This window comes from Denticeps clupeoides, chromosome 15 (assembly GCF_900700375.1).
Source record: "Denticeps clupeoides chromosome 15, fDenClu1.1, whole genome shotgun sequence".
Classification (NCBI taxonomy): Eukaryota; Metazoa; Chordata; class Actinopteri; order Clupeiformes; family Denticipitidae; genus Denticeps; species Denticeps clupeoides.
Genome location: NC_041721.1, coordinates 7,969,912 through 7,994,117, shown reverse-complemented (window position 1 = coordinate 7,994,117; position 24,206 = coordinate 7,969,912). Strand labels below are relative to the sequence as shown.

The 24,206-nt window shown below is 45.2% G+C and overlaps 3 protein-coding genes across 4 annotated transcripts; 1 reads left to right on the top strand and 2 right to left on the bottom strand.

Moving 5' to 3' along the window:
• On the bottom strand, positions 1-5,559 carry th2 (tyrosine hydroxylase 2). The gene is made up of 12 exons (XM_028954196.1): positions 5,359-5,559; positions 5,110-5,281; positions 4,939-5,027; positions 4,537-4,604; positions 4,271-4,321; positions 4,043-4,188; positions 3,550-3,685; positions 3,393-3,462; positions 3,080-3,136; positions 811-906; positions 583-716; positions 1-484 (listed from the first exon to the last, which is right to left on the bottom strand). Exons 1-12 carry the CDS (start codon positions 5,557-5,559, stop codon positions 325-327), a joined length of 1,380 nt encoding a protein of 459 aa, XP_028810029.1. The 3' UTR covers positions 1-324.
• Positions 5,560-5,937: 378 nt separating this feature from the next.
• Positions 5,938-17,965, bottom strand: pah (phenylalanine hydroxylase). 2 transcript variants are annotated; one of them, XM_028954071.1, is made up of 13 exons: positions 17,735-17,965; positions 16,985-17,098; positions 14,133-14,316; positions 12,436-12,524; positions 11,159-11,226; positions 9,276-9,472; positions 9,062-9,197; positions 8,911-8,980; positions 8,636-8,692; positions 8,107-8,202; positions 6,991-7,124; positions 6,593-6,708; positions 5,938-6,480 (listed from the first exon to the last, which is right to left on the bottom strand). In XM_028954071.1, exons 1-13 carry the CDS (start codon positions 17,774-17,776, stop codon positions 6,437-6,439), a joined length of 1,347 nt encoding a protein of 448 aa, XP_028809904.1. In that variant the 5' UTR covers positions 17,777-17,965; the 3' UTR covers positions 5,938-6,436. The 2 variants fall into 2 exon arrangements, with proteins under 2 accessions (XP_028809904.1, XP_028809905.1); XM_028954072.1 differs by having other exon boundaries at positions 16,985-17,095; positions 17,735-17,964.
• Positions 17,966-22,109: 4,144 nt separating this feature from the next.
• Positions 22,110-22,913, top strand: ascl1a (achaete-scute family bHLH transcription factor 1a). The gene is made up of 2 exons (XM_028954074.1): positions 22,110-22,744; positions 22,849-22,913. The coding sequence occupies exon 1, from the start codon at positions 22,169-22,171 to the stop codon at positions 22,730-22,732; it is 564 nt and encodes a 187-aa protein (XP_028809907.1). The 5' UTR covers positions 22,110-22,168; the 3' UTR covers positions 22,733-22,744; positions 22,849-22,913.
• The last annotated feature ends 1,293 nt before the right edge of the window (positions 22,914-24,206 follow it).

Here is a 24,206-nt window from a genome sequence, read left to right as displayed (position 1 = left end):
CAATCTTCATGATAAGCCCCGTAGCAACACCACTCACACATTTATATTTACGCTTTTATCCAAAGCAACAGCCGTTTGTACAGATTTGTCAAGAACTATTGACAATGAACTAACTCTACAATTAAGCTATACGATTTAAATCTTACTTATGAAATAATGTGCTTTGATCTTTCGTAATAGTCCGGCTTCACTTGTAACCCTGTCCAAATGTGGCGGCGGTATTGACGCATGCTGAGAGGCTGAATGCGACATCTAGTGTACATATCTATCAGAACCAGCAGCCACAGCCTTTCCCAGCGGTGGTTTTACATGTGCCCCTTAACTCTAGCCAAGTTTCTCCAGAGCGCTGTGGAGGATTTTTAAGTCTTCTCTCATCTGACCCAGGGCTTTCTGTATCTTACTGGGCCGATCCAGCACCTCCAGGCTGTGGGTGAAAGGGTCATAGCGGACTGTGAAAGGTCTTTGTATAGTCGATGAGTACTCCCTGTTGGAGAAATCACAAATCCCTCCTTCAAAAACAGAGCGCTCAGCAGATATTTAAGGTTAGAACAACCGTTTCGTGGGAAAGCCCTGTCCACATACTTCAGCTTGGCTTTTGCGTCCTCGAAGCTTTCTGACACAAAGTAAACTGGCTGGTATGTTTGGTCCTGGTACGGCTGAAGTGCGGTTTCCTCTGGGCTGAAGGGTTTGTATTCTGGTTCGTTTGAGAGAGCATGCTACACAGGCAAAAGAATATGAGCATGTGGTCATCTCTTCTGAAGCAGTGCAATCGACTGGTTAGCGACAGACTGGAATCCTCGCTGTACTCACCATGAGCTCGCCATAAGAGGACAGAAGTCCAGCACCGTAGGCCTTGACTGAATCGTTCTGCTTACACAAGCCAAACTCCACAGTGAACCAGTAGAGCTGTGAAAGGATGCATAATCAGTCATTGCCACATTCTCCAAACTGCTAAAATTAGGTATAAAATAAACGCAATCTACAGAATTATAGTATCATACAAAACAGACGGATCAAATTTACATTTACATTTACATTTACATTTACGGCATTTGGCAGACGCCCTTATCCAGAGCGACTTACAACGTGCTTTCAAGTTACCATCGATGAAGAGATCAATTCCGGTTCACCAGGACCCCAACTATGAATACATCTATTTAATTCACTCTGTTGTAGATTCTGTACACAAAGTTTGACAAGAAAATTACAATTTAATCTAAATATTCTTTAAAGAGGAAGGTCTTGAGCTGCCGTTTGAAGGTGCTCAGTGACTGAGCTGTTCTGACCTCGAGGGGAAGTTCATTCCACCACCGAGGGGCCAAGACGGAGAAGAGTCTGGATGAATGTTTTCCTTTTACCTTCAGAGATGGAGGGACCAGGCGAGCAGTACTGGAGGCTCGGAGTAAACGAGGTGCAGTGCGGGGTGTAATAAGAGCTGTGAGGTAAGATGGTGCTGCTCCATGTTTGGCTTTGTAGGCCAGCATCAGTATTTTGAACCTGATGCGTGCAGCTACTGGGAGCCAGTGAAGGGAACGTAGCAGAGGGGTGGTATGGGAGAATTTGGGAAGGTTGAAGATCAGTCGTGCTGCTGCATTTTGTATGAGTTGTAGAGGTCGGATGGTACATAGAGGTAGACCAGCTAGAAGGGAGTTGCAGTAGTCCAGTCGTGAGATTACTAAGGACTGAACCAGTAGTTGGGTGGCCTGGGTTGACAGGTAAGGGCGGATTCGTCTGATATTGTAGAGAAGGAATCTACATGAGCGGGAAAGATTGCTGATGTGAGTTGAGAAGGAGAGTTGGTTGTCTATTGTTACGCCAAGGTTGCGGGCTGTTGCAGAAGGAGAGAGCTGCGAGTTGTCCAGGTAAATAGCAAGATCCTGATGTGGTGAAGAATCTGCTGGAATGAATATTAGTTCAGTTTTGGTGGGATTGAGTTGGAGGTGATGGGCTGCCATCCAAGACGAGATGTCTGTTAGACATGCAGAGATTTTGGAAGCAGCATGTAGATCAGAGGGAGGAAAGGAGAAGAGGAGTTGTGTGTCGTCAGCATAGCAGTGGTAGGATAATCCATGTGAGGAAATGACCTCACCAAGTGATCTCGTGTAGAGGGAGAAAAGGAGAGGACCTAGCACCGAGCCTTGAGGGACACCAGTGGAGAGTCTACGTGAGGTAGAGGTGGATCCTTTCCAAGTCACTTGGTAAGATCGCTCATCAAGGTAGGAAGCAAACCACTGCCATGCTGAGCCCCGAATTCCAAGCCTCTTCAGGATTGACAAGAGAGTCTTGTGGTTAACGGTGTCAAATGCAGCAGATAGGTCAAGGAGAATAAGAACTGATGACAGTTTTGCCAATCTGGCTGCATGTAGCTGCTCGGTAACCGCCAAAAGGGCAGTCTCGGTGGAATGAGCTGTTCTGAAGCCAGACTGGTTAGGATCCAGGAGGTTGTTCTGTGATAAATGGAGTGATAGCTGGTTGTAGACACAGCGCTCAAGGATTTTGGATAGAAACGAGAGGAGGGAAACTGGTCTGTAATTGTTAATGTCTGTAGGTCAAATAGGTTTTCATAGTCTTAGTGAAAACATACAAGCACTTTTTTTTGGCTATGCACTGACCAGCCATAACATGACGTAAAGCAGTGTCATCTAAAAAAAAAGAGCTAATGTGGCTCCGATTGCCAATAGAGTTAATGCTGGTGTGACTGGATCCACAGGTGAGACCTTCATATTCTCCAGACCTCAATCCAATGAATGTACCACAGAATACCTTTAAAGATTGACGGGAATACATGCATATTAGGTAGGTGGTCACAATATTATGGCAGCCCCCCCGTTGGACGTAGTCAATAACTGGACTTTTCAACATCTGCTCTTTGAAGAGCAACCCTGATTTAGTTGCTGGTGTGGTGCACTAGAGGGCAGCAAACTACAACATGATGCACATTTGGTGAGCAAAGGATTTCTGTTCTAGATCTCTAAAACCGAAAAATAATAGTCAAAATGAAATATGGTATTTATTTAGATGTTTACCTAAACCAATTAGCATGATGTAATGAAACAGAAATAAATTTTTAATGGCTTACTGTTGAAAGTCTCTCGATGTCGTCATCTGATGCTCCTAACGAAGCAAGACCAATTTCCTGCAAATTGAACATAGTGGATGAAGCGATTATGGATCACTGTGGAGAGCCCACAGCAAAGCTGCTTATGTGCCTGTCGGAGCTGTACCCTAGCGGGGAACATCACAGGTTCAAACCCCACTTAATACAATTGTGTCCCTATGCAAGACACACAACGCAGAGTGTCTCCAGGCAGACTGTCCCTGTAACTTCTGGATAAGTGCCATTAAATATAAATACATGTAGCCTCGCGAACTTCAGCTGATCCCGGGAATACCTGGGAAAACTGGGCAAATTCCTTGTCGGTGAGCATAGGGATGTGACCAAGTAGTTCATGGCAGCAATCTCTGTCACAAAACATGAAACGGATGTGTGTGAATAGGTATCGTGCGGTTAAAATAAACGATTTGAAAGTGTGCAGTGTCGGTACTTACGGCTCTGGGGAATGCATTGGTGCAGAAGAATGACGGATGTACTGGGTGCACTGGAACACCCGGAACGCCAAGCTGGCCAGGAAGTCCCGCGCAGAGATGAGTCCGCCTGCTGGACGTAGCTGGAAACCAGTTTTCTCTAAAAAAAAAAAAAGAAAAATTCCACATACGTTTGTCTAGCTTTACTGTTGGAAGATCAGCACCATGAACAACTTCTATTTAATAAAATGTTGTGTGGAATAAACACACACAAACTAAATTGGGTCTTGGGAGTGGGGTGAACGTTTGTGAGCTTGTGAGTTCGGACCGTGTGTGGCTGGAGGTTGCATGCTCTCCCCGGGTCAATGCGTGTTTCCTCTGGGCTCTCCAGTTTCCTCCCACTGTCCAAAGGCACTAGTCCGTGGGTATGAGTGCATGAGTGAATAGTGGGTAGGTGTGTGGGCTGATTAAGGAGAGGTGGTTAAGCAGAGTGAGTGGGCGTGAAGGTTGGCGTTACCCTGGAGGAACACTGAGACGTCTTGCAGCTGAGGTATCCTGTCTTCTCCATAGCCGCACTCCTTCTCCAGCTGCTGAAGGCCGTGGAGGAACTGCCTGCAGGCGTGGCTGGGGTAGATGCCGGTCAGGGTCCTGTAGACCTCCTTCCTGAAAGAGAGCAGCACGATCATTAGTTCTTATCAAAAGCCACGCCTCACAGCTCCACTGCGCTGAAGAATGGCAGGCTTACCAGGTGGAGACCTCCTCCGCAGTGTACTCTACTCTGGGCAAGGGGTCCCCTCTGCAGAATGCAACACAATGCAATGAGAGATTCATTTCACGCAATCAGTTCTGTGTTTGCAACTCATCTATAAATCTGAATGGCAGTATGGGGGGAAAAATGACAAGTGATGAAAACAAACAAATGCAATACGACCCACTGTGAGCAATAAATATTCTACAGCATGGAAGTAATATTTGCAATGCATGCTTCCTCGCCAAAAAAGATGAACTTACTGTTTGTAACAAAAGGCAAGTTCGGAGAAGTAGGATCTTCTGTTCCTGTACTCCTTGTCCGTGAAGCCCTAGAAACAGACACAGGACGAGCAGTTAAATGAACACAGACCCGACGACAGTGTTGTAAAAGGGTGGAGACCCGTCACATTGCAACTTTGCTCATGGGAAGGGCATGTTTAAAGAAAGCCTTGAGAAACTTTATTTCAAATTCTTGTATGAATCAGTTTTCATTTTGTAATCTTGTCCCCTGGTATAGTATTCGATACATTTGTTTGATCTTGCTTGGTTTTAAAAAAAAATTATGTTGCACGAAGCATAAATCCCGTAAAGAGCAGAACCCCAATCGTGTTGTTGCCTCATTACCTGCACGCCAGGAAGGGTAAAGAACAGAGCGGAACTCACAGGGTGGTCCTGGTCTAAATCCGGGTCGAATTTCGTTATCAGATGATTGCATTTGTCCAACTCTCTTATTTTCCGTGGAAACCAGGGAACTGAAATTGGGGGAGAATATGCTGAGTAGTTGATATACCGTTATATAACAACAATATCATCATCATCAGCAATAATAATAACCTTTTTCTTCGGGGATCGTTCGCACGTCGCCTGCCACTCTTTTTAATGAGTTTATGAAGGCCTCAATGTCCGAGCTGTGGACCTCACACTTGATGAAGATCTCCAGCTCCGACGAGCTGTTTTTGCATCTCCGGGGCCGACTCTCCACGTGCAGAAGTTTGGTCTCGAACGTCTACGCAGAAAACCATTTCGCATGAACTCGAAACGACTCGCGGGTCGAAAAATGCACGCGGCGGCAGCTCCACCGACCTCGAAAACCCTGCCGGCCTTGAAGAAGCCCGCGTTCTTCTCGCCGCTGAGGGCGAGGAGCAGGTTGAGGGCCACCAGGCTGTCCCCGCCGCGGGAGGGCCCGGGGGACGGGGAGCCGCTCTCCCGCCGGGCGTCGTCCAGCAGGCTCCGCCTCCTGCCCGGGAACGGGACGTGGTGCTGCGGCGCGCTGTCCGTCTTCATCCGGGCGCTTTCGGCCTCCGCTGCTGCCCGCAGGCGGCCGCCGCCTTTATAGGTGCGTCGCCGTCATGCTAATGAGTTACGTCACGTCTCCGTTTCCAAAAAGGGAACCGACAGCTGATTCGGTGTTGTATTCCGTGGCCATGGATATAAAAATAATAATAACCATCGTCATAATAATAATTAACGGAAACGAATTAAATACATTTATAATAAAAAAAGAGGCCTTTCGTTGGTAAATTGTAATTAAACGGCATTTAGCGTTGTGTTAATGTTTTATGGAGGTTGTTTTTGGGCTGCGGAGCTCTCCGTGGTGCTGAACCTGAACGGACCATCAGTACAGTAACGCACAATGAAACAAAGGGTAAAATTAAGAAAATGTTGTCATTCTAATTTCATTTTATTTGAAATAAATGCATGTGGAACCAAATGCATACCAGAACCAACAAATCACACCATTGCGTGAAAGGGGGAAGTACAATTTGGAGAACACAATCAAAAGATGAAAGATCTAATGACCCTGGTTCAATTAGCCTCAAGACAGAAAAAGAGCCAAATAATTACGAGTGATTTATTTAGAAATAAATCATTTATATTTTTAATAAATCCTTCAGCTTCTTTTTCTTTTTTTTTCTCCTGATATATGAATAGTTCACGACAGCATGAAGAAACGATTACACTCCTTTTCTATGTCCTATCTCTAGTACAGTACAAACATTTTCCTACTTCTGAAAAAAGAGAGGAGAATATCAGGGTCACACTGAATCTAAGGAAAAACGTTTAAGCGCAAAATGCAAATGCAAATTCACCATTTTGTATTTAAACTGAGTTATACTGAGTTAAGAACCATAAAAAAAAAAACGCGTTTGTTTCGTAATCTTCACTCCAACTTGCGCAGCGCGTTGCAGAGGATCCCCATGTCGCCTAAGAAATAATAATGATAAAAAAAAGGTTTAAAATGCAGGCAGCGCCTGATAAACGCTAAACGATTATTGTAAAGTTGCGGCGTGTGATGCTGCGTCGGGGCAGGACGCACCGCTGATGGCGTCGGCCAGGTTGCGCAGCTGCTGCGTGTTGTCCAGCACCTCGATGCTCTGGGTGTACGGGTTGTAGCGCACCGAGAACGGCCGTGGAATCGTGCCGGCAAATTTCCTGCGGATCACCAGCATTAGCACCTACTCGCTATTAAAATAATAATAATAATCGTTTTCTTTTTAATATATATTATTAGTTTTATATATATATATATATATATATATATATATATATATATATATATATATATATATATATATATATATATATATATATATATATATATATATATATATGTGTGTGTATATATATATGTATGTGTGTGTGTGTGTGTGTGTATGTATATATATATATATATACACACACGTTTTCTTTTTAAGAAGAAGAAAAACTGTGCACCTGACTTTCTCTTTGGCGTCCTCGAAGCTCTCTGCCACGAAGTAAACGGGCTGGAACTCGGTGATCGGGTACTTCTGAATGCAGGTTTTCTCGGGGTCAAATGTATGAAGCCCTGGCTTCTCCGTCAGACAGTACTGTGGGAGGACGACGTGTTACATTATTATTATTATTATTATTATTATTATTATTATTATTATTATTATTATATATGTATATCAGAGGCGCAACTTTGGGAGTAAGAGTTTTGCTGAATGCAGGGATAGATTGTCTGGGTCTTGTTGTCTGGTGTTAACCACAAGGCTACTACAACCTCAAATGAGTGAAAACTCCAGTCCAGGCGTCGTTCATGTTGTAAATGACTCTGGTAGCATGAAATGTCTGTTAATGATGGAATATCTGCATGCATGTAGAGAGGAACAATTAGTCTTGAGTCCATTAACCCAAGTGTATAACTTGTTTGAATTAAAGTTGCATGGATTAAACAAGCAACAAAACTGGCCAAATTCACACTAGTGCACTATCTATAGCATAAGAACATGTGGGTTTGACTACTTATTATTATTTCCCAGTGACCCATTTTCCAATTTAAATCCATTATGGACATCAAAAACCCAAATATTTTGAATAGTAGTGTAGTGAAAGTGAAGTGATTGTCATTGTGATACACAACACTGAACACGGTGCAAACAACGATATGTGTCCTCTGCATTTAACCCATCACCCTTAGTGAGCAGTGGGCAGCCATGACAGGCGCCCGGGGCACCCAGAGAGCAGTTTGTGGGGACGGTGCTTTGCTCAGTGGCACCTCAGTGGCGATCGGGATTCGAACCGGCAACCTTCTGATTATGGGGCCGCTTCCTTAACCGCTAGGCCACCACGTATCTCAATTCATGATGAAGACATGAAAAGGGCGTAATAATAATACTTTGAATGACAATTACCAACAACAGAATAATTTATTACAATAATAATAATAAGAAGAAGAATCTGTTTGTTACCCATTGGTCAATTATAACTCATTTTTTTTAATGCAATGACTATATGGAATAATTATCTGGAGCGGGAGTTATGAGAATTTTTAGCAGACCCTGGATCAGTACTCCAGTATGTACTTACTTGTAGCTCGCCAAATGATGAGAGTAAGCCAGCGCCATATGCCTTAATTTCAGAGCCCTGCTTGCAGAGACCGAACTCCACAGTGAACCAGTACACCTGGAATCAAACACCGAGGATGGTCACACCCTGTCCCCACAAACCACATATATGTGGTTTTATACAGTGTATACATACAGGGTGGGCCATTTATATGGATACACCTTATTAAAATGAGAATGGTTTGTGAAACTTGTAAATAACTCATGAAAGAATAAAGTTACGTTAAAACCATTGTTTTTCTTGTGAAATTACGAATAAATTTGATGTGTCACATGACCCTCTTCCTATTAAAAAAACAAAAGTTGGATCCAATGGCCGACTTCAAAATGGGCACTATGGTCACCACCCATCTTGAAAAGTTTGCCCCCTCACATATACTAATGTGCCACAAACAGGACGTTAATATCACCAACCATTCCCATTTTATTAAGGTGTATCCATATAAATGGCATATATAGTATATATGTGAGTGAGTACATATAGTACTCACGGTTGCAAGCTTCTCAATGAACTCATCAGGGGCACCCAGAGAAGCCAGACCAATTTCCTATTGAGAAATTGAGAAACTCAATTAATATATTTTGTTCAGTAAATAATACTAATAATAAAGAGACATATATCATCTAAATAAATTATAATTTGGCTGTTCCTATCTTGATGCCAAAAAACAAGAAGAATAAAACCTAATTCAGGTCATGCTTTTTGAGAAATAGCTTCGGATCTCATTGCTTTTGATGTTCTTGAGATGAAAGATCTTATAACCACCTGAGAGAAGCGAGCAAAGCTGGGGTCTGCAAACAGGGGAACATGTCCCAGCAATTCGTGGCAGATGTCCCTACGTGGAAGCACGAGATCATGAAAAACCAACATCTTCTTCAACCTGTGCTCTGCGAGTGAGGCTTGGACCGGTACTCACGGTTCGGGCGTGTACATGGGTTTGGACGAGTGGCGGATGTACTGTGTGGAATGGAAGACTCGGAAAGCCAGGCCTGCCAGAAAGTCGCGGGACGACAGGAGACCGGCGACTGGGCGCAGACGGAAGCCTGTACATGCTGGTAGGTAGGAGAAGTGTGTTTAAGTTGGCCCACACACACACACACACACACATGCACACATCCAGGATTCCTTACACTGCAGGAATTTGGAGATGTCCTCCAGCTGAGGGATGTTGTCCTCTCGGTAGCCGCAGTATTTTTCCAGCAGTGGGAATACGCGGTTGTGCTCGCGGCAGGCGTGGGTGGGATACAGGGTCTTCAGCTCCCTGAACACCACCCCCCACGTATCCTTCTCTTCCTTAGTGTATTCCACCATGGGGATGGCTTGACCGCTGGGACAGAAAGGAGCGTTATACATTTACATTTACAGCATTTATCAGACGCCCTTATCCAGAGCGACTTACAATCATGTAGTTACAGGGACAGTCCCCCCCCCTGGAGCAACTTAGGGTTAAGTGTCTTGCTCAGGGACACAATGGTAGTAAGTGGGATTCGAACCTGGGTCTTCTGGTTCATAGGCGAGTGTGTTACCCACTAGGCTACTACCAGCACACACACACACACACACACGCTGCACAAGAATAATATGCTCGGTATGACTAATTCGAAAAAGACGTTTTCTCTCACACTCACTATTATAATCTTAGTTAAAGGTGATTTATTAAAGCATTCTAGTAAAGCATTTTTAAAATGAATTGCTCCTGTGAGGCTTCGTGGGCAGTCAAACTGAAACGCGGCCAGCACTACTTTGCACTCTGAAACCCACAAGTTGAATTTTGTTGAACACACATTCACATGGCTCTGAAACCAAAATGGAGGAGATGTTGCTTATAACAGTGTTTATAAGTAGATTATAGCAATTTAATTCAACCGTACAATCTTATCGCGAGGAAGGCAGTATGTCGGATGCTGTAGGTCTGCCAGGTTTTGTGTTTGTGTTGCTTATTGTCAGCATTTATGAAATAGAGGCATTTTGTGATACCTATAGACCTATGGTTCAGTTTGTTACCTGAAAATTATCAGGTATAGTTATTATATGGCGGGATCGTGAGAGTGGTGAGTGGCTCTTTTTTTTGTTTGGCTATAAATGCAGGACTGGTTGGCCACCCCTGTTCCAGAAGGTTTTGCAGAAAATTGCCTCAGCAGAGAGTTGACGTTTGGTGTATGTTAACACATGTCCTGTAATGGCTTTAATAAATATTAATATTTCAAAATTATAGACATTTTAGATGGAATTTGCAGCGCTTTTAATCTACTTTTTTAGATTTCTTACTGAAGAGCAACAAGTTCAAGGGACCAATGTTCAGCAATTATTGAATTGATCCCACCAAGAATTTTGAGATGAGATGGCAGCAAGCATATCTAGAGCTGGCGTGTCAACAGCTGACCTATGCCATCAGAGGATCTCGAACTTTCACTTTTTAATGTCTATGCAAAATCTATGCTCAATCTTTGTAGTCAATGTTTGTTGTAGTGCTCAGCCAGCTTGATTCTTTTGGGCTGCTACAGAAGAGGCTTTTAGCAGAAGAGAAATCTATTGCTTCTTGCGCCATGAGCTCCAAAATACTGTATAGGTTACCTGCCCATGACGCATGTGGTTGAAAATAAGTGGTGTTAAATATGGCTAAAATGATCAGCGGTCTTTGGACATTGATGCATGGCTGCCCTATAAGAAATTGTGTTCTAATTTTGAGTTCCAGTGCGGAGCGGCTCTTCGACTGGTGCAGAGTGTGTGGGTTCGCTCCATTATGCTACGTAAAAAAAATGCACACTTCCTCGGTGGGCGTTCCATTGAGCTTCTGCTTGCTTTGTAGTGGCCGTGTGAATAATGTGCCTCCATTACGATGACAAAGCTATCGGTTTTAAATGCTGCTCTGGCCCCCCTGTCATTTGTCCCCTTTTGTTCCGGGAGTAATTACCCATAAAAGGCTCAAACAGAATGAGAGAGAGAGAGTTAGAGTGGCCCCTGTCCTGATACAAGAGTGCCAGAGAAATCCCAGCTCTTGATGGTCACATACTGCCTGTAGTTGTAGGCGATGTCAGCAAATTCTTTCCTCCGTGCCCTGTACACTGGGTCAGTGAAGCCCTGTGGATGACAGGTGAAAGGTCATGGTGTCAGAGCCTCTGCAGGACATTGGTGGGGAGATGAGTCGGGCTTGATCAGCCTGCTGGGACAGTGTTAGTCATCATGTGCCCTCTACTGAAAAACATATTCAAATAAGGTCTTTGTAGCATGTTTTCAGCTTATGCTAAGCACATTTCAGTTTAATGATGGATGGATAAAGGCGGCAATTATTTATAATTATAGGGACTCCATTAAAGCAATGACATCATCTTAAGGGCCGGTTTCCATGAGAACCAGGACTGGATCAGTGCTAATTTCAAATGATGTCAGTTGTCTGTGAGTCAGAGCACCTGATACACATCTACCCATACACCTGCACCATTGCACACATACACCCTCGTGCAAAATGTGTACACCTACAAATGCAAAAACATGTATATTCACACATTTCCATACAAACTTACACACGTGCAGTATCATTGTAATATTTCATACACAGACACTCAGATCTTCAACACTTCTGTAATGATTTTTTAAAAATATATTTCAAATATATTGTTTTCCTAATAAATGTTGCATTTATAAAGCATTTGCTGACAAGCTTTGCTCAATGCTTAAGACACTTTTGAGAAGGCTACAGAGGTGGACAGTAATACAAATTAAATTTAACTGACTAAAGTATTTCTCTTTGGAGAGCCCTTTAACTCCATTACATTTCAATGGCAGATATCATACGCAGTTCCTTTTATTATGTAGTGACATAACTTATGCACAACTGTTTCTTATCACAGCTCCATCGTTAATCTGTCCCTGACGTTTTTTGTTTTCTGAATGTTGTTGGGAATCTGCACATTTTTTAACAAAACCAGATTTATTTTGTAAAATGACGGAATTTTAAACATGGCTGTGTGTGGGTTGCACTCCTCACATGTTCAATGCAGCAGTGTGTAACATACAATATAATCTATTACAATATAATTACAATACTTTTTATGTATGTTTTTGTACCGTTTTTGCATACTGTGCGTTGTGACAGTGTGCCATTTAGCACTTTTGTGAAGATCCACACACACACAGACACACACACACACACACACACATATATGCACTTTATCATTTTTGTGTAGGCCTAGGATAATAATTATGTAATCTATCTTCTTAGTAATTGAATAATTACTAAATAATGTTAATTAATTAAACGTCAAGGACCACCAACATGCCCTCACTTACCGGGTGATCAGCATCCAGCTCAGATCCGTAGCTCAGGATCTGGTTGGCGAAGCGGTCCAGGTCATGGATCTCATGGGGGAACCACGGCACTGATCAAAGAGGGAGAAAATGACAGGGACATCGGAACCTTTTCACTACAAACAAGACAATGAAGTGATTCATTGTCATTGTGATACACAGCGGCACAGCACATGGTGCACACAGTGAAATGTGTCCTCTGCATTTAACCCATAACCCTTGGTGAGCAGTGGGCAGGGGAGCAGTGTGTGGGGACGGCAGTGTGTGGGGACGGTGCTTGCTCAGTGGCACCTCAGGGGCACCTTGGCTGATCGGGAATGGAACCGGCAACCTTCTGATTATGGGGCCGCTTCCTTAACCGCTAGGCCACCACTGCCCCAAATGCCACTGCTGTAACCATGTAGCCTGGAGGCTGTGATTTCTTCCTAGTAGCATCTTCATCGACACAATGACCCGATTCAACAGGAAGACAGACTGGAGTCGCAGGACAGACCAGTTAGTGCTCAGTCCTACATCTGCTCCATATTTATGAGTATTGTGAATCTCGGGGGTTCCTGCCATTAATATATAATGGTTGCGTCCTCAGGCACAGATCACAATAGTCTCTTCGCCAGACTTCTCTGCTCAGTGCCTACTGAGGACAACTTAGAAATTTCCCCATCTCAGTGTTTGTTTATGTGAAAGAGGAGGGCCTGTGCTGTGAAATCCGGGGTGAGCCGCTCTGTCTGGGGTGGCGTGTGTGTGTCCGTGTACCCGGGTGAGAGATGACCCCCACTAACACACCCGGACAATGCCCTGTAGTTCTCTTGGGAGTAAAAAACACTGGCGATGTCTGTCCAGCCCATGTCTGTTTGTCCTCAGTAGCTAAACTAATGTCATTCTGGAAACAACTCATATAAGTCTGGACATGACAGGCAGACAGGCCATCCATCACCATGGCGACACTCATTGACTATTACGGCGTCTGGTCGCCTCGACTGCCTGGTACGACACTATAGACAGTGGCTACACCAAGGACAGATAGTACTTCTATTTTGCCGCTAGGCACAAACATCGTTGGAGGCCCTCTCAAACCACACACACACACACACACATACAAGCACACTTTTATTAAAAAAAATGTATTGTCTTGTTTTTTTATTCAAAACATATGTTTAATGTTTGCACTCATTTTAAACACTGTGTTTTTTATTAATTTCAAATATATTGTTTTCCTAATAAACATTTATAAAGCAATTGCTGACAAGCATTGCTCAATGCTGAAGACAGTTTTGAGAAGGCTACAGAGGTAGACAGTAATATAAAGTAAATTTAATTCACTAAAGATATTTCCCTTGTTTGATTTTATTCAAAACATATGTTTAATTTATAGACTTTTAGTTTCACATTTTTGTTTAATTACTTTTGGCTGGACATCATCTGTTTTCTTTTTTGCTGTAGCTTCTCATTTAGATTTAGCTATTTAATATTTCATTTTCTGGCAATGATCCTGCACTCTAAGAGAACTCAAAAACTCATATCTGCTGATATCATTATGAATCACATATAAAGGATTAAATGGCTAGTATATGAAATAGATCACAACTTGCAATTTTTGTTATTTATATTTCTGCCTGACACAAGCTTCTCGCACATGCTTTTATATTACACTCTCTGCAGACATATGCACATGAGTTTACCTGTATCCTTCTGCTTGTTGCGTGAGAGCTCGTGCACATGGCCACTGATCTGTGTGCGCAGGCCATCAATGACCTCGTCTAGTGCCTGGGAGCAGGCTGTGTCCACGTTGATGAAGATCTCGTACTCCTGGCTGTTTGAGCGCGATGGGCGCGACTCAATGTGGGTCAGATTGATCCCTTTCTCCTGCCAAAGAACACATCAGCACAGCTATTAAACCACGAGTGCCTCCACACAGTGGCGGCATGGAAACTAAAACAAGCACAAATGTGTGCTATTGTATATGCCACCATGTTTTATTTCATATGTCTTTTTTGCACAGCTGGCCATTTCTCGTTTTACCACTAGAGGGCAGAAGCGTGCTGTGCATGCAGCAGATTAAGTGCAGACAGAACAGGATCAAATCTGCCTGAGGTCACACATCGAGAAATGAAGGCTTTCTGGTCAGCTGTGTAGCTGTGGTTAAATGATCTATTTTGCTAAATTGGGATATTTATGGCAGCTATGGCAGTTGTGGAAGTGAGGCAGGTGTGACCCTGTGGATAAGGACGAGGACTCATAACCAGAAAGTTGTGGTTTCAAACTGCCAAGGTGCCACTGAGGTCCCCTTGATCAAGGTACTGTCCCCACACACTGCTACCCGGGCACCATTCATGGCTGCCCACTGCTCACCAAGGGTGATGGGAGGGCACATTTCGTTGTGTGCATCGTGTGCTGTGCTTGCTGTGCTTCACAATGACAAAAAAATATCATTTTCACGTTCTCTTATGTAAAGATATGTCTTGGATTTTTATTAAGTCATATTCTGATTTAGGAAATAAGAGGCCTGATTGCACAATTGCTAAAATCTGTAGTGCATTTTAATTTAGTAGATGCTGGCCAAACAAAAGGAGTGGGGGTGGTGGTCACACACTCTCATAGGCCGAGTCAGGAGGTGGGTTTCTCATTTCCTTCTATCCTCTCTTTCCCTCGTTCCATCTGGAAGTGATTGCTGCAGTGAGAAGAGAGGTTTCGGGCCCATGTGATTCTGCATCTTGTTGCAATTCTACAAAGACCCGTCCATTCTTTCTTTAATTATCTTGTCATGATTCATTATTACTGAGACAGCAGTCTATTTGTTAGATTCACATAATTTATTTTTCAATGATATTCAGGTTTTTGGCGCAGAAAAATAAACAAAAATTTGAACTAATTCACATTTTCCATCTTTCCAACAATTAGTCTAAGACAGTTCAGAAAGGGACTATCTTAAAGTGTAATAATAGAGATTTAAAATGTTGATATGCAGAGGTGTGCAAGAAGAAGCGGGTGTTGGTCTGCAAACTAACAAGAAAAAGTCGACAGATGGAGAACAAGATTGTATTGATGCTCAGAGATCATAATCTCTGCCCACATCATGTCATTGTTGCAGGAAATTAAGGTAATTTCTGCAATGGCCATTTTAGGCAAGTTTCAGATACGGGGGGTGTTGCCATGTTTACAAAATTGCTTGCATCTTAGATGGTTTTGTCGTCACTGGATGTTGTCACGTCATGAAACGTTTGTGCTAAGTGCCATTCCACCCATTTTTTTATCATTTCAGTTTGATCTGTGCTGCTGCATGAATCGTGGTGTATTCGAATGGGCGTGTCAGTTGCCGGGTTCGGTTACTTCGTTTTTCTGGTCCTTGCAGTCAGCAGTTGGGATGGGGTGGGGGTGGTCTCTGGGTGGAGCACTCAGACTTGAAGGTGGTTGGACTGCTTTTGGGGAGGGATCTGGGTTGTAAATTGCATTTTGTGGGGTGTTGTGTGGGTGGTGTAGGGGGGCGTGTGTTTGGACTGGTTGCCCATAGGACGGGTCCGAGCCTTTCATGTTTACGGCCGCGCTGTTGGGAGCTGTGACTTGGCAGATATTTCGCATTGATCGTCCCCCAGGCACGCACAACACGCGGAGAACGTTCTCTGAGATTTACACGAGCCAATGAAAATCTCGGGAAACGTGACCTGCTTCTGCACGTATGTTGGGGTCGGCTCCGGCGGTTTTAATTAAACCCCCCCGGGCTCTCATTAGCGAAGACCCCCCCATCCTCCTCTGCTGAAGGTGTCATAAGTCGGCCTTGTGCCAACTGCGGCGATATCAGTGCAGCACTTGGTCAACATCTGGTCAACAAACACAGGACGAGTTGTACTTTGATATGGGTGAGATGCGGCCAAAAAAAAGCCCCCTTGTGCGTCACCTGATTTGTCACCGATGCCCTGTCTGCTGGTGTGTTTGTTAAATCACGATATTCGAACCAAAATCGTACATGCTCTTATTTCATACAAGGACGTATCAGAGCTGACATGAAAGTAGGCGGAGAGAATGAGTGTGTGTGTGTGTGGGTGTGTGTTTAGCCTTTGATGAGCAGGTCAATCAAAGTCTGGCCAGTCGTAGGCATCAACCCGATTAAGTTCAAGGGTCATGGAAACACAGGATTGACGACTGAAAGAGTCACATTCGTGCGCAACGCGAAAGCTGCTTAAATCTCAAAGTCACACACATGCTGGGGCTTCCGACTCTCCCGCACTCACGACCAACCTGGAGTTCCACCGCTCCAGAGCTTTAATGCACAGGCTTGTACAAATGGCTCATCTGGGCGCTGTCTAGTGATGGGATGACCCCACTAAAGCCGGGGGCACGGCGTCGTCTCCGTTCCATGTGGAGGTTCTTACCTGGAGTCGTTACCAACATCCCTCATGTGAACGCCCCCCCCCGTCTCAGCGGGGGTCCCTCTCAAGCTGTGTTAATGAGTGCACAGAGCAGAAGAAGCTTCGACTTCCTCAGTTGGTGTGATGTGTGTGAGTGTGTGTGTGTGTGTGTGTAAGGGCGTACTGACCTCAAACAGTCTCAGAGCTTTGGCCAGAGCCCCGACTTCTTCTTTCAGGGAGAAGATGCAGGACAGGACTCCAGTTTTATTGGTCTTTTCTTCCAGGTACATGGAGCCCTGCTGCTGGAACACAGATGGGGGGAGAGTGAAGCAATATATTTATAATTTATAGCAATGATCAGAATACTGTTGTAACAGTATTTGGCAAATATTCTACGCTTTAAAACAGATTCTTTAATTATGTTTTCAGAACGGAGTACAGAGGTATTTTTTTTGTGCCACAGCAACTGTGCAGAAATACACGAACTGAATATGCAAAATGTACCCAGTAGTTTTGCTTTTCAGTTTTAATATCCGAGTTTCCAATCTGTTTCTGATACCTGGATCAACTACAGGTTCAGGCTGCATTCCTCACTCTTCTTTTTTCCCATTCTGTTCACATATCTCTACACATGCATGTGTGTGTGTGTGTGTGTGTGTGTGTGTGTGTGTGCGGGTGCCTCTCATGAGGTTCCCTTTCAAAACCCATGACTGTCATCACATTTACATTCCAATGGAATTAACCCAATTAATACTGACAAAGTGAACCCAGATTTCAACACAGTAAATATAGAGACAGGGTTTTTTTTTTAATATACAGTGTTATTTGATTGTGTTTTACACGCTTTACTAAAAGCAGCCTTTGACAAAAAAAATAAGCTGTACAAGCATGTAGAATATCGTCATTTCTAATCGGCATGGACGTCGGGCCGAACTCACCGCGCCGTGCTCCCCGTTCACCTTGCGGTAGGCTGCGTCCATCCTCGCAGGCTCGGCTCGTGTCGGGGTGCTGCGTGTGTTTGCGCCGAGCCCCGAAAAGCGCAGCGAGTTTTTAAAGGGACCACGTGACACCACACCCCCCTGGACGGGCCCGGGCGCCTGTCACGCGACGGCCGGGGAGCGGGGCCACGGGACTGTTGTGAAACTGGCGTCCGGGCCGTCTCTTCCCGCGGGACCGTCCGACGCGTCATGCGCTCCGGCGACGCGGTGCGCGCTCCGTACCCGCCTTCCAGACGCACAGCTCACGGGACCGTCACATGCCCCTCCACGTGCGTCTCAGCACTTTTAATAAGCGCAATCGGTAATCAATCAACTCAAATATCGAATGCCAGTTGCACTGCAGTTTAAAAGGTTAGGATGACAGCATTATTCAGGATTTACTCCAAATGGCCTTATCTAAAATTAATGATTTAAATAATCAATCAATCAATTAATTAAATTATACGTATATAATCAAGTGGTTATTTAATTTAGACAACATATTGATATTCACAACATTTGAAATAAACTGATGTATAAAATCCCAAGTCATTTTCTCAAATTACTGGACTGATAATATTCTGGCAGTAGTTTAAAAAAGTGTAGTGATAAGAGATATTTGGAAATGATAAAGTGACACACGTTTGCAATTACAACAGTTCAACAAAGTCACAGTTTCACCCCCCCACCCCCCATTACCATCGTAACCCTGAGCAAGACACTTAACCCTGAGTGTCTCCAGAGGGACTGTCCCCGTAACTACTGATTTTCAAGCCGCTCTGGATAAAGTCATAATTATAAAATAATGGCTAATTGAATGTTATGACTGATGCTATATGTGATATGTTCGCGAATGTCTTTGGATGGCAAGAGGAAACCAGAGAACCCGGAGGAAACCTGTGGCAACTTGGGGAGAGCATGCAAACGCCACACACACAATGTCTGAGATGGGGTTCAAACTCACAACCTTGGAGGAGTGAGGCCATGTTCCTAATCACTGCACCACCAAATGCAATGTTCATCTCATGCAGATGACTCTTGGCTTATTCGACTCTTTGGCCAATTTCTTTTTCTGTCACAGCCTCATAGAGTTCCATCTGATATCAATCGCAGTATTAGAACAATGAGCTCCTTCTCTTAGTGAGTTTGTTTAAAGGTTCGAAGGAGCAGTCACATTGCAATGAATCCAGGAACTTTTACTGCTTACCATTTTCTCTGTGATGGTGTGAGAGTGGATGGGTTAAATCGTTTTTCTACTCTACAGTCAGGGATTAAATGGCCAAAAATAAATACAAAGCTAGTGTGTGAGGAAAATCAAAATAAGATTTCATCAAAACGGACACATAATCTGTTTCGTTCTAGTGGGATAAAACCTTTTTTTTTTTTCTTTACCATGAAAAAAACTAATTCTCCGTCAGAGAGAATCTCAGCTCACCACTAGATGGCGGCATACGCCAAGATTTGCATCGTGCAATAAAAAAAATCGAATTCTTTATTCTTTTTTCCTTTATTCATTTTCATTTGCTCCTAAATTCTAAATTCATTTGCTCCAAAAGATCCTAAATTACCGCGAGGACCTCAACTCATAAAAGGCGATCGCGCCTGAAAGCGATGCCGTTTCCCGGTCGCTAGATGGCGCCAACGCGCACCTGTAAACGGGAGACCGATTAAAAGTTTACAGTTAAAAAAAAAAAAAAAAAGTGAATCCATGCAACTTCTTATCGCGCGTGAAATATACGCTCGGGTGGCCGTGAAGGAAAGCTGTAGAGCAGTCTGGGTTTTTTTTTTTTATGGGGGGGAAATCCAACCGAAGTTCCTCTCGGCTCGGTGAGTGCCCTGCGGCTGGGCGACTCAGAAGGTTTGTTTGAAGTGTGGAGGCCGTGCAGACGTTCAAACAGACGTGGCGCGTGGCAGCAGAGGAGAGGAGGGGCCGAAGCAAGAAAACATATTCTAGCACATATCGGATTAATGAACTGTTTGCTTTTAAAGGGCATTACAATGACATCAGGTGACTCTGGTGTGGATATGTGAAGATTCTCAGTCGTCCAGGTGAATTTGTCTGAAAGCCATTTCTGCATCCACAGAACTTTGTCAATGTCAGATTCAATGTCAAGTTCCGTGGATGCAGAAAGAGACGTCTCTACATTAAAGAAAGAAAGTCCGGTTGCCATGACTCAACTGGTAGCTGGAAATGTAAAGTAAAGTGAAGTGATTGTCACATGTGATACACAGCAGCACAGCACACAGTGCAAACAGTGAAATTTGTCCTCTGCATTTAACCCATCACCCTGAGTGAGCAGTGGGCAGCCATGACCGGCGCCCGGGGAGCAGTGTGTGGGGACGGTGCTTTGCTCAGTGGCACCTCAGTGGTACCTTGGCGGATCGGGATTCGAACCGGCAACCTTCTGATTACGGGGCCGCTTCCTTAACCGCTAGGCCACCACTGCCCCGGCTGTTGGTGATAGAACATCTGCATGTGGAGAGGGACTTCAGAAGCGCAGTAACTCTTCATACACTGGTCCTAGTTGGGGGCTCACCAGGCCTGGTCCTGGAGGGCACCACGATCTTTTCCATGCTCCGCCACCGTGCCTGATGAGGAGCACAGAAGCGGAAGGTAAATTGGACAAGTGTCCTCCAGGACCAGGGCTGGTGACCCCGGATCTAATGCGTCAGCAGATGTGGGTTTGGCTACGTCATTGACTAAAACTTTTTCAGAGTGTCTAATTAGTATTTGTGTGTGTGTGTTTTTTTTCTCAGTTGAAAATGAAACATTTAAGAAACGTTTGAACGACGTCGTATGTTTAATTTAGTCAGAAAGACGATGGAAGATAAGATGTCCCCATAAGCGGGACATTTAAAGGGAATATACAGTGTAGTGCTATTTTGACCAGTGTAAGCGTTTAGAAATAAGTTGTTTAGAGACGATCCTTTTTTTTTTGGTTTTTATTCAATGCATATCTTGGGAATCCCTGTGAAGTTCGGTCCTGCCCTTCACACAATGCGCTTCACAGCAGTTAAACAGGAAGAATAGCGTTCAATCTGTTTTTAAAAGAGAATAAATTCGAAATTAATCCCGCATATCGCCTTCAGAATTATTAGAAAAGAAAGAAAGAAAGAAAGAAACACGAAAGACAAACGGACCCTTGAGCGCGTTTTTATTTAAGATTTTTTTTTTATTTAAAAAGGGGAGATAGGCGGAGGTGTCGGACTGGGGACTCGAACCCTCGGACGTCATGTCGAATTATTACACCCGGCGCTGACTGGCCTGGTGTCTAGAGAAGGGGGGGGGTGGCTTTAGAAAGCGCTAATTGGGCTCCGGAGCAGCGCTGACAGGCCGTGGTGGATATAGGTTTCAGAGAGGGCCGCCGAGGCTGGGGAGGGATGAATAGAACCCACGCTTCTATTCAACAACAACCCCCCCACCTCTCTCTCTCTCTCTCTCTCTCTCTCTCTTACCGCGACAGAAAGGAAGAGAGAGACAAGAAAAGAAAAGAAAAGAAAAGAAAAAGTTGCGGTGACTAGGATGGAGGGGTGGGGTGGGCACGTCGGGCCTGTGGCTTGGGGTCTGAATGCCGCAGGCAGCGCGGAGAAATTGCCCAATTTATTGGCCCCGCCCACCCTCGCCCCACCTCCACCTCCAGCTCCTCCGCACCCCCTCGTTCCCTCGTAAACACTGAGAGAGAGAGAGAGAGAGAGAGAGAGAGAGAGAGACGGAGTTATTCATGAACCGAGGGCCCAGTTGGATTTGTCCCTGCGTAAATGAAAGACATGCTCCATTATTTTTGGGCAAAAAAGAAACGAGAGCGTGAGGGAGGGAGGGAGGGGGGGTCTCGACGGGAAGAAAAGAAAAGAAAAAAGAAAGACGTGTTCTCGAGATGCATTGTGTCACTGTAACAAATCGCGGAGAGAAAGGCGCGTCCCTCCCCGCCTCGGCGCTCAGTAATAATCATTTATTATCATATTTATATAAAAAGTACCCCTTGTTTCTACTTATCAGAGAGTAAAGGCGCAGGCGAGGGACGGGGTGGAGTAGCGGCGGAGTAGCTGTCCTTCAGCACCACCCTCGACGCGTTTCCAGGACGCGCGGGAAAAAAAACAAAAAAAAAAACAAGTGACGCCGCGGAAGTGGGTCCACCCCCCCCCCTCACCCCACCCCCCCCGGTCCCCGCGTCGGCGTGTTTGCTCGCGGAGGCAGGGGCGGCACGCGTCCGGCGCGCGCGGGGAGGAGGAGGGGAGACGGCGGGGCGTGGCCACGCGGCGCGCGTGGGGGGGCGGGGCGTGCGGCACGGTTGAAAAAGCCCGCGGCGGCCGGGCTCAGCTCGAAGGAAGGCTTCCGTCCTGTGAAAGCGGCGGCGGCGACGACGTTGCGCGCCCGGCAACGACAGACGCACCGAGATGGAGACGCAGACGCAGCACCTCGTGGCCCCGGCCTGCTTCTTCGCGGCGGCGCAGGCGCAGGGCGTCCAGCTCAGCCCGGCCGACGGCAAGTCCGCCTCCAAGCAGGCGAAGCGGCCGCGCTCCTCCTCCCCGGAGCTCCTCCGCTGCAAGAGGAGGCTCAACTTCGCCGGCTTCGGCTACACGCTCCCGCAGCAGCAGCCGCACGCCGTGGCGCGGCGCAACGAGCGCGAGCGCAACCGCGTCAAGCTCGTGAACAACGGCTTCGCCACGCTGCGCGAGCACGTGCCCAACGGCGCCGCCAACAAGAAGATGAGCAAGGTGGAGACCCTGCGCTCGGCGGTGGAGTACATCCGCGCCCTGCAGCAGCTGCTGGACGAGCACGACGCCGTCAGCGCCGCCTTCCAGGCCGGCGTGCTGTCGCCCGCCATGTCGCACGCCTACTCCGCCGACATGAACTCCATGGCCGGCTCGCCGGTGTCGTCCTACTCGTCGGACGAGGGCTCGTACGACCCCCTGAGTCCGGAGGAGCAGGAGCTGCTGGACTTCACCAACTGGTTCTGAGCGTGTGACGAGGTGCGCTTTTATTACTCAACGACGACTTCGTTGTGTGGATCTCGAAATAGTAATAATAATAATAATAATAATAATAATCGTATTTTTGTTTTGCTTTTTCGTAGGATGATTTCAACACCCAACAGACACAAGTTTGGTAGGAATCGCGAAGGACCACGCCTCCTCCACCAAGACAAAGCACTGCGCCTGCGCCGCGCCGCTGGGCCGGTCCCAGTACCGACCTGGCCCTCAAGCCCGGCCCAGACAGGCCCTCCAGTGTCAAGAGCCAAAGGACTTTATATATATATATATATATATATATATATACTAAAAAGAAAATAATTATTTGGAAAGAAGACCGTCCCCGTGGTGGAACTTTGGGATCCGGATCTTCTGGCGCATCTCGTCCCACCCAGACAGCCATCAAAAAAGTGACTCTGCACAGGAAAAAAAAAAACACTATTTAAAACGTCATTCCTCAAACTATGCTGACTCCAATCAAAGAAAGTCAAACCTTTTTTTGTGTGTAAATTCACTTCTTAAAAAAAATGCTTCCAACTTAATTTTTATTATATACTGAAATTCTATTTGTATAAAATATTGTTCTTGTTTTTTGGATATACATATATATATATATTAAGCTATTTTTGTATGCGAGAGGTTTATAGATGTTTTGTACACATTCTTTTAATATGTATATTTTGAAAAATATATGAATAAGTTGCTTATGACGTAGTCCGTAATAAGGCTTTGCAGATGGAGCTTCTCTCTACGGTCTAGGAGGGTTTTTTTTTTTTTTTTTTGCACCAACGTGTCTTATTTCATAGAAATTACATGTTATTGTAACGTCTGAGTTCGAGATGATCAAAAGTCTATACGCATCTTTTGACCAACCGGCGCGCCGTCGACGTGCTGCACGGTTGAACGGGAAAATGCCTTTAACCACTTGTTTTCTTCACACTAGTCTCATAATAAAAGAATCAAAGAAACACGCAAAAAAAAAGCTCAGTGTTCTCATTAACATGCTCTGTAACATCATGAAAACTGATCAACCTTTCATCGGGTTGGCGGTGGAACCTCATGTCGAGTTCTCCAGGTACTTCTTCTTTGTTGCTCTTCACTTGACGAGGGGCGTGGGACCTTATAAGGCGAGAGATGCGGCCCCGATGAATGGAGCTGATGAGCCAGAAACTGGAGCGACGTGACCCGAATAGCGGACTTAAACAGCCCGTCAAATTAAACCCGAAAAAACAAACAAACGAAATGAAACGAAATCGAACGACGCAGCCGCATTACGCCCAAACGAGCGGGGTTAATTACCGGTTTGGAAAAAAAAAAAAAGGGGGGGGGGTGATGAGTCTGCACCCGCAATACACGCTTCTGTCCAGGCGGACGTTTAACTGCTTCCTAAACTTCTCCGGCGCTTTGGCGGGCTTGAAAGCGACCGGCCGCCCCCTTCTTCTGGCCCGCGTCGGGCGTGCGC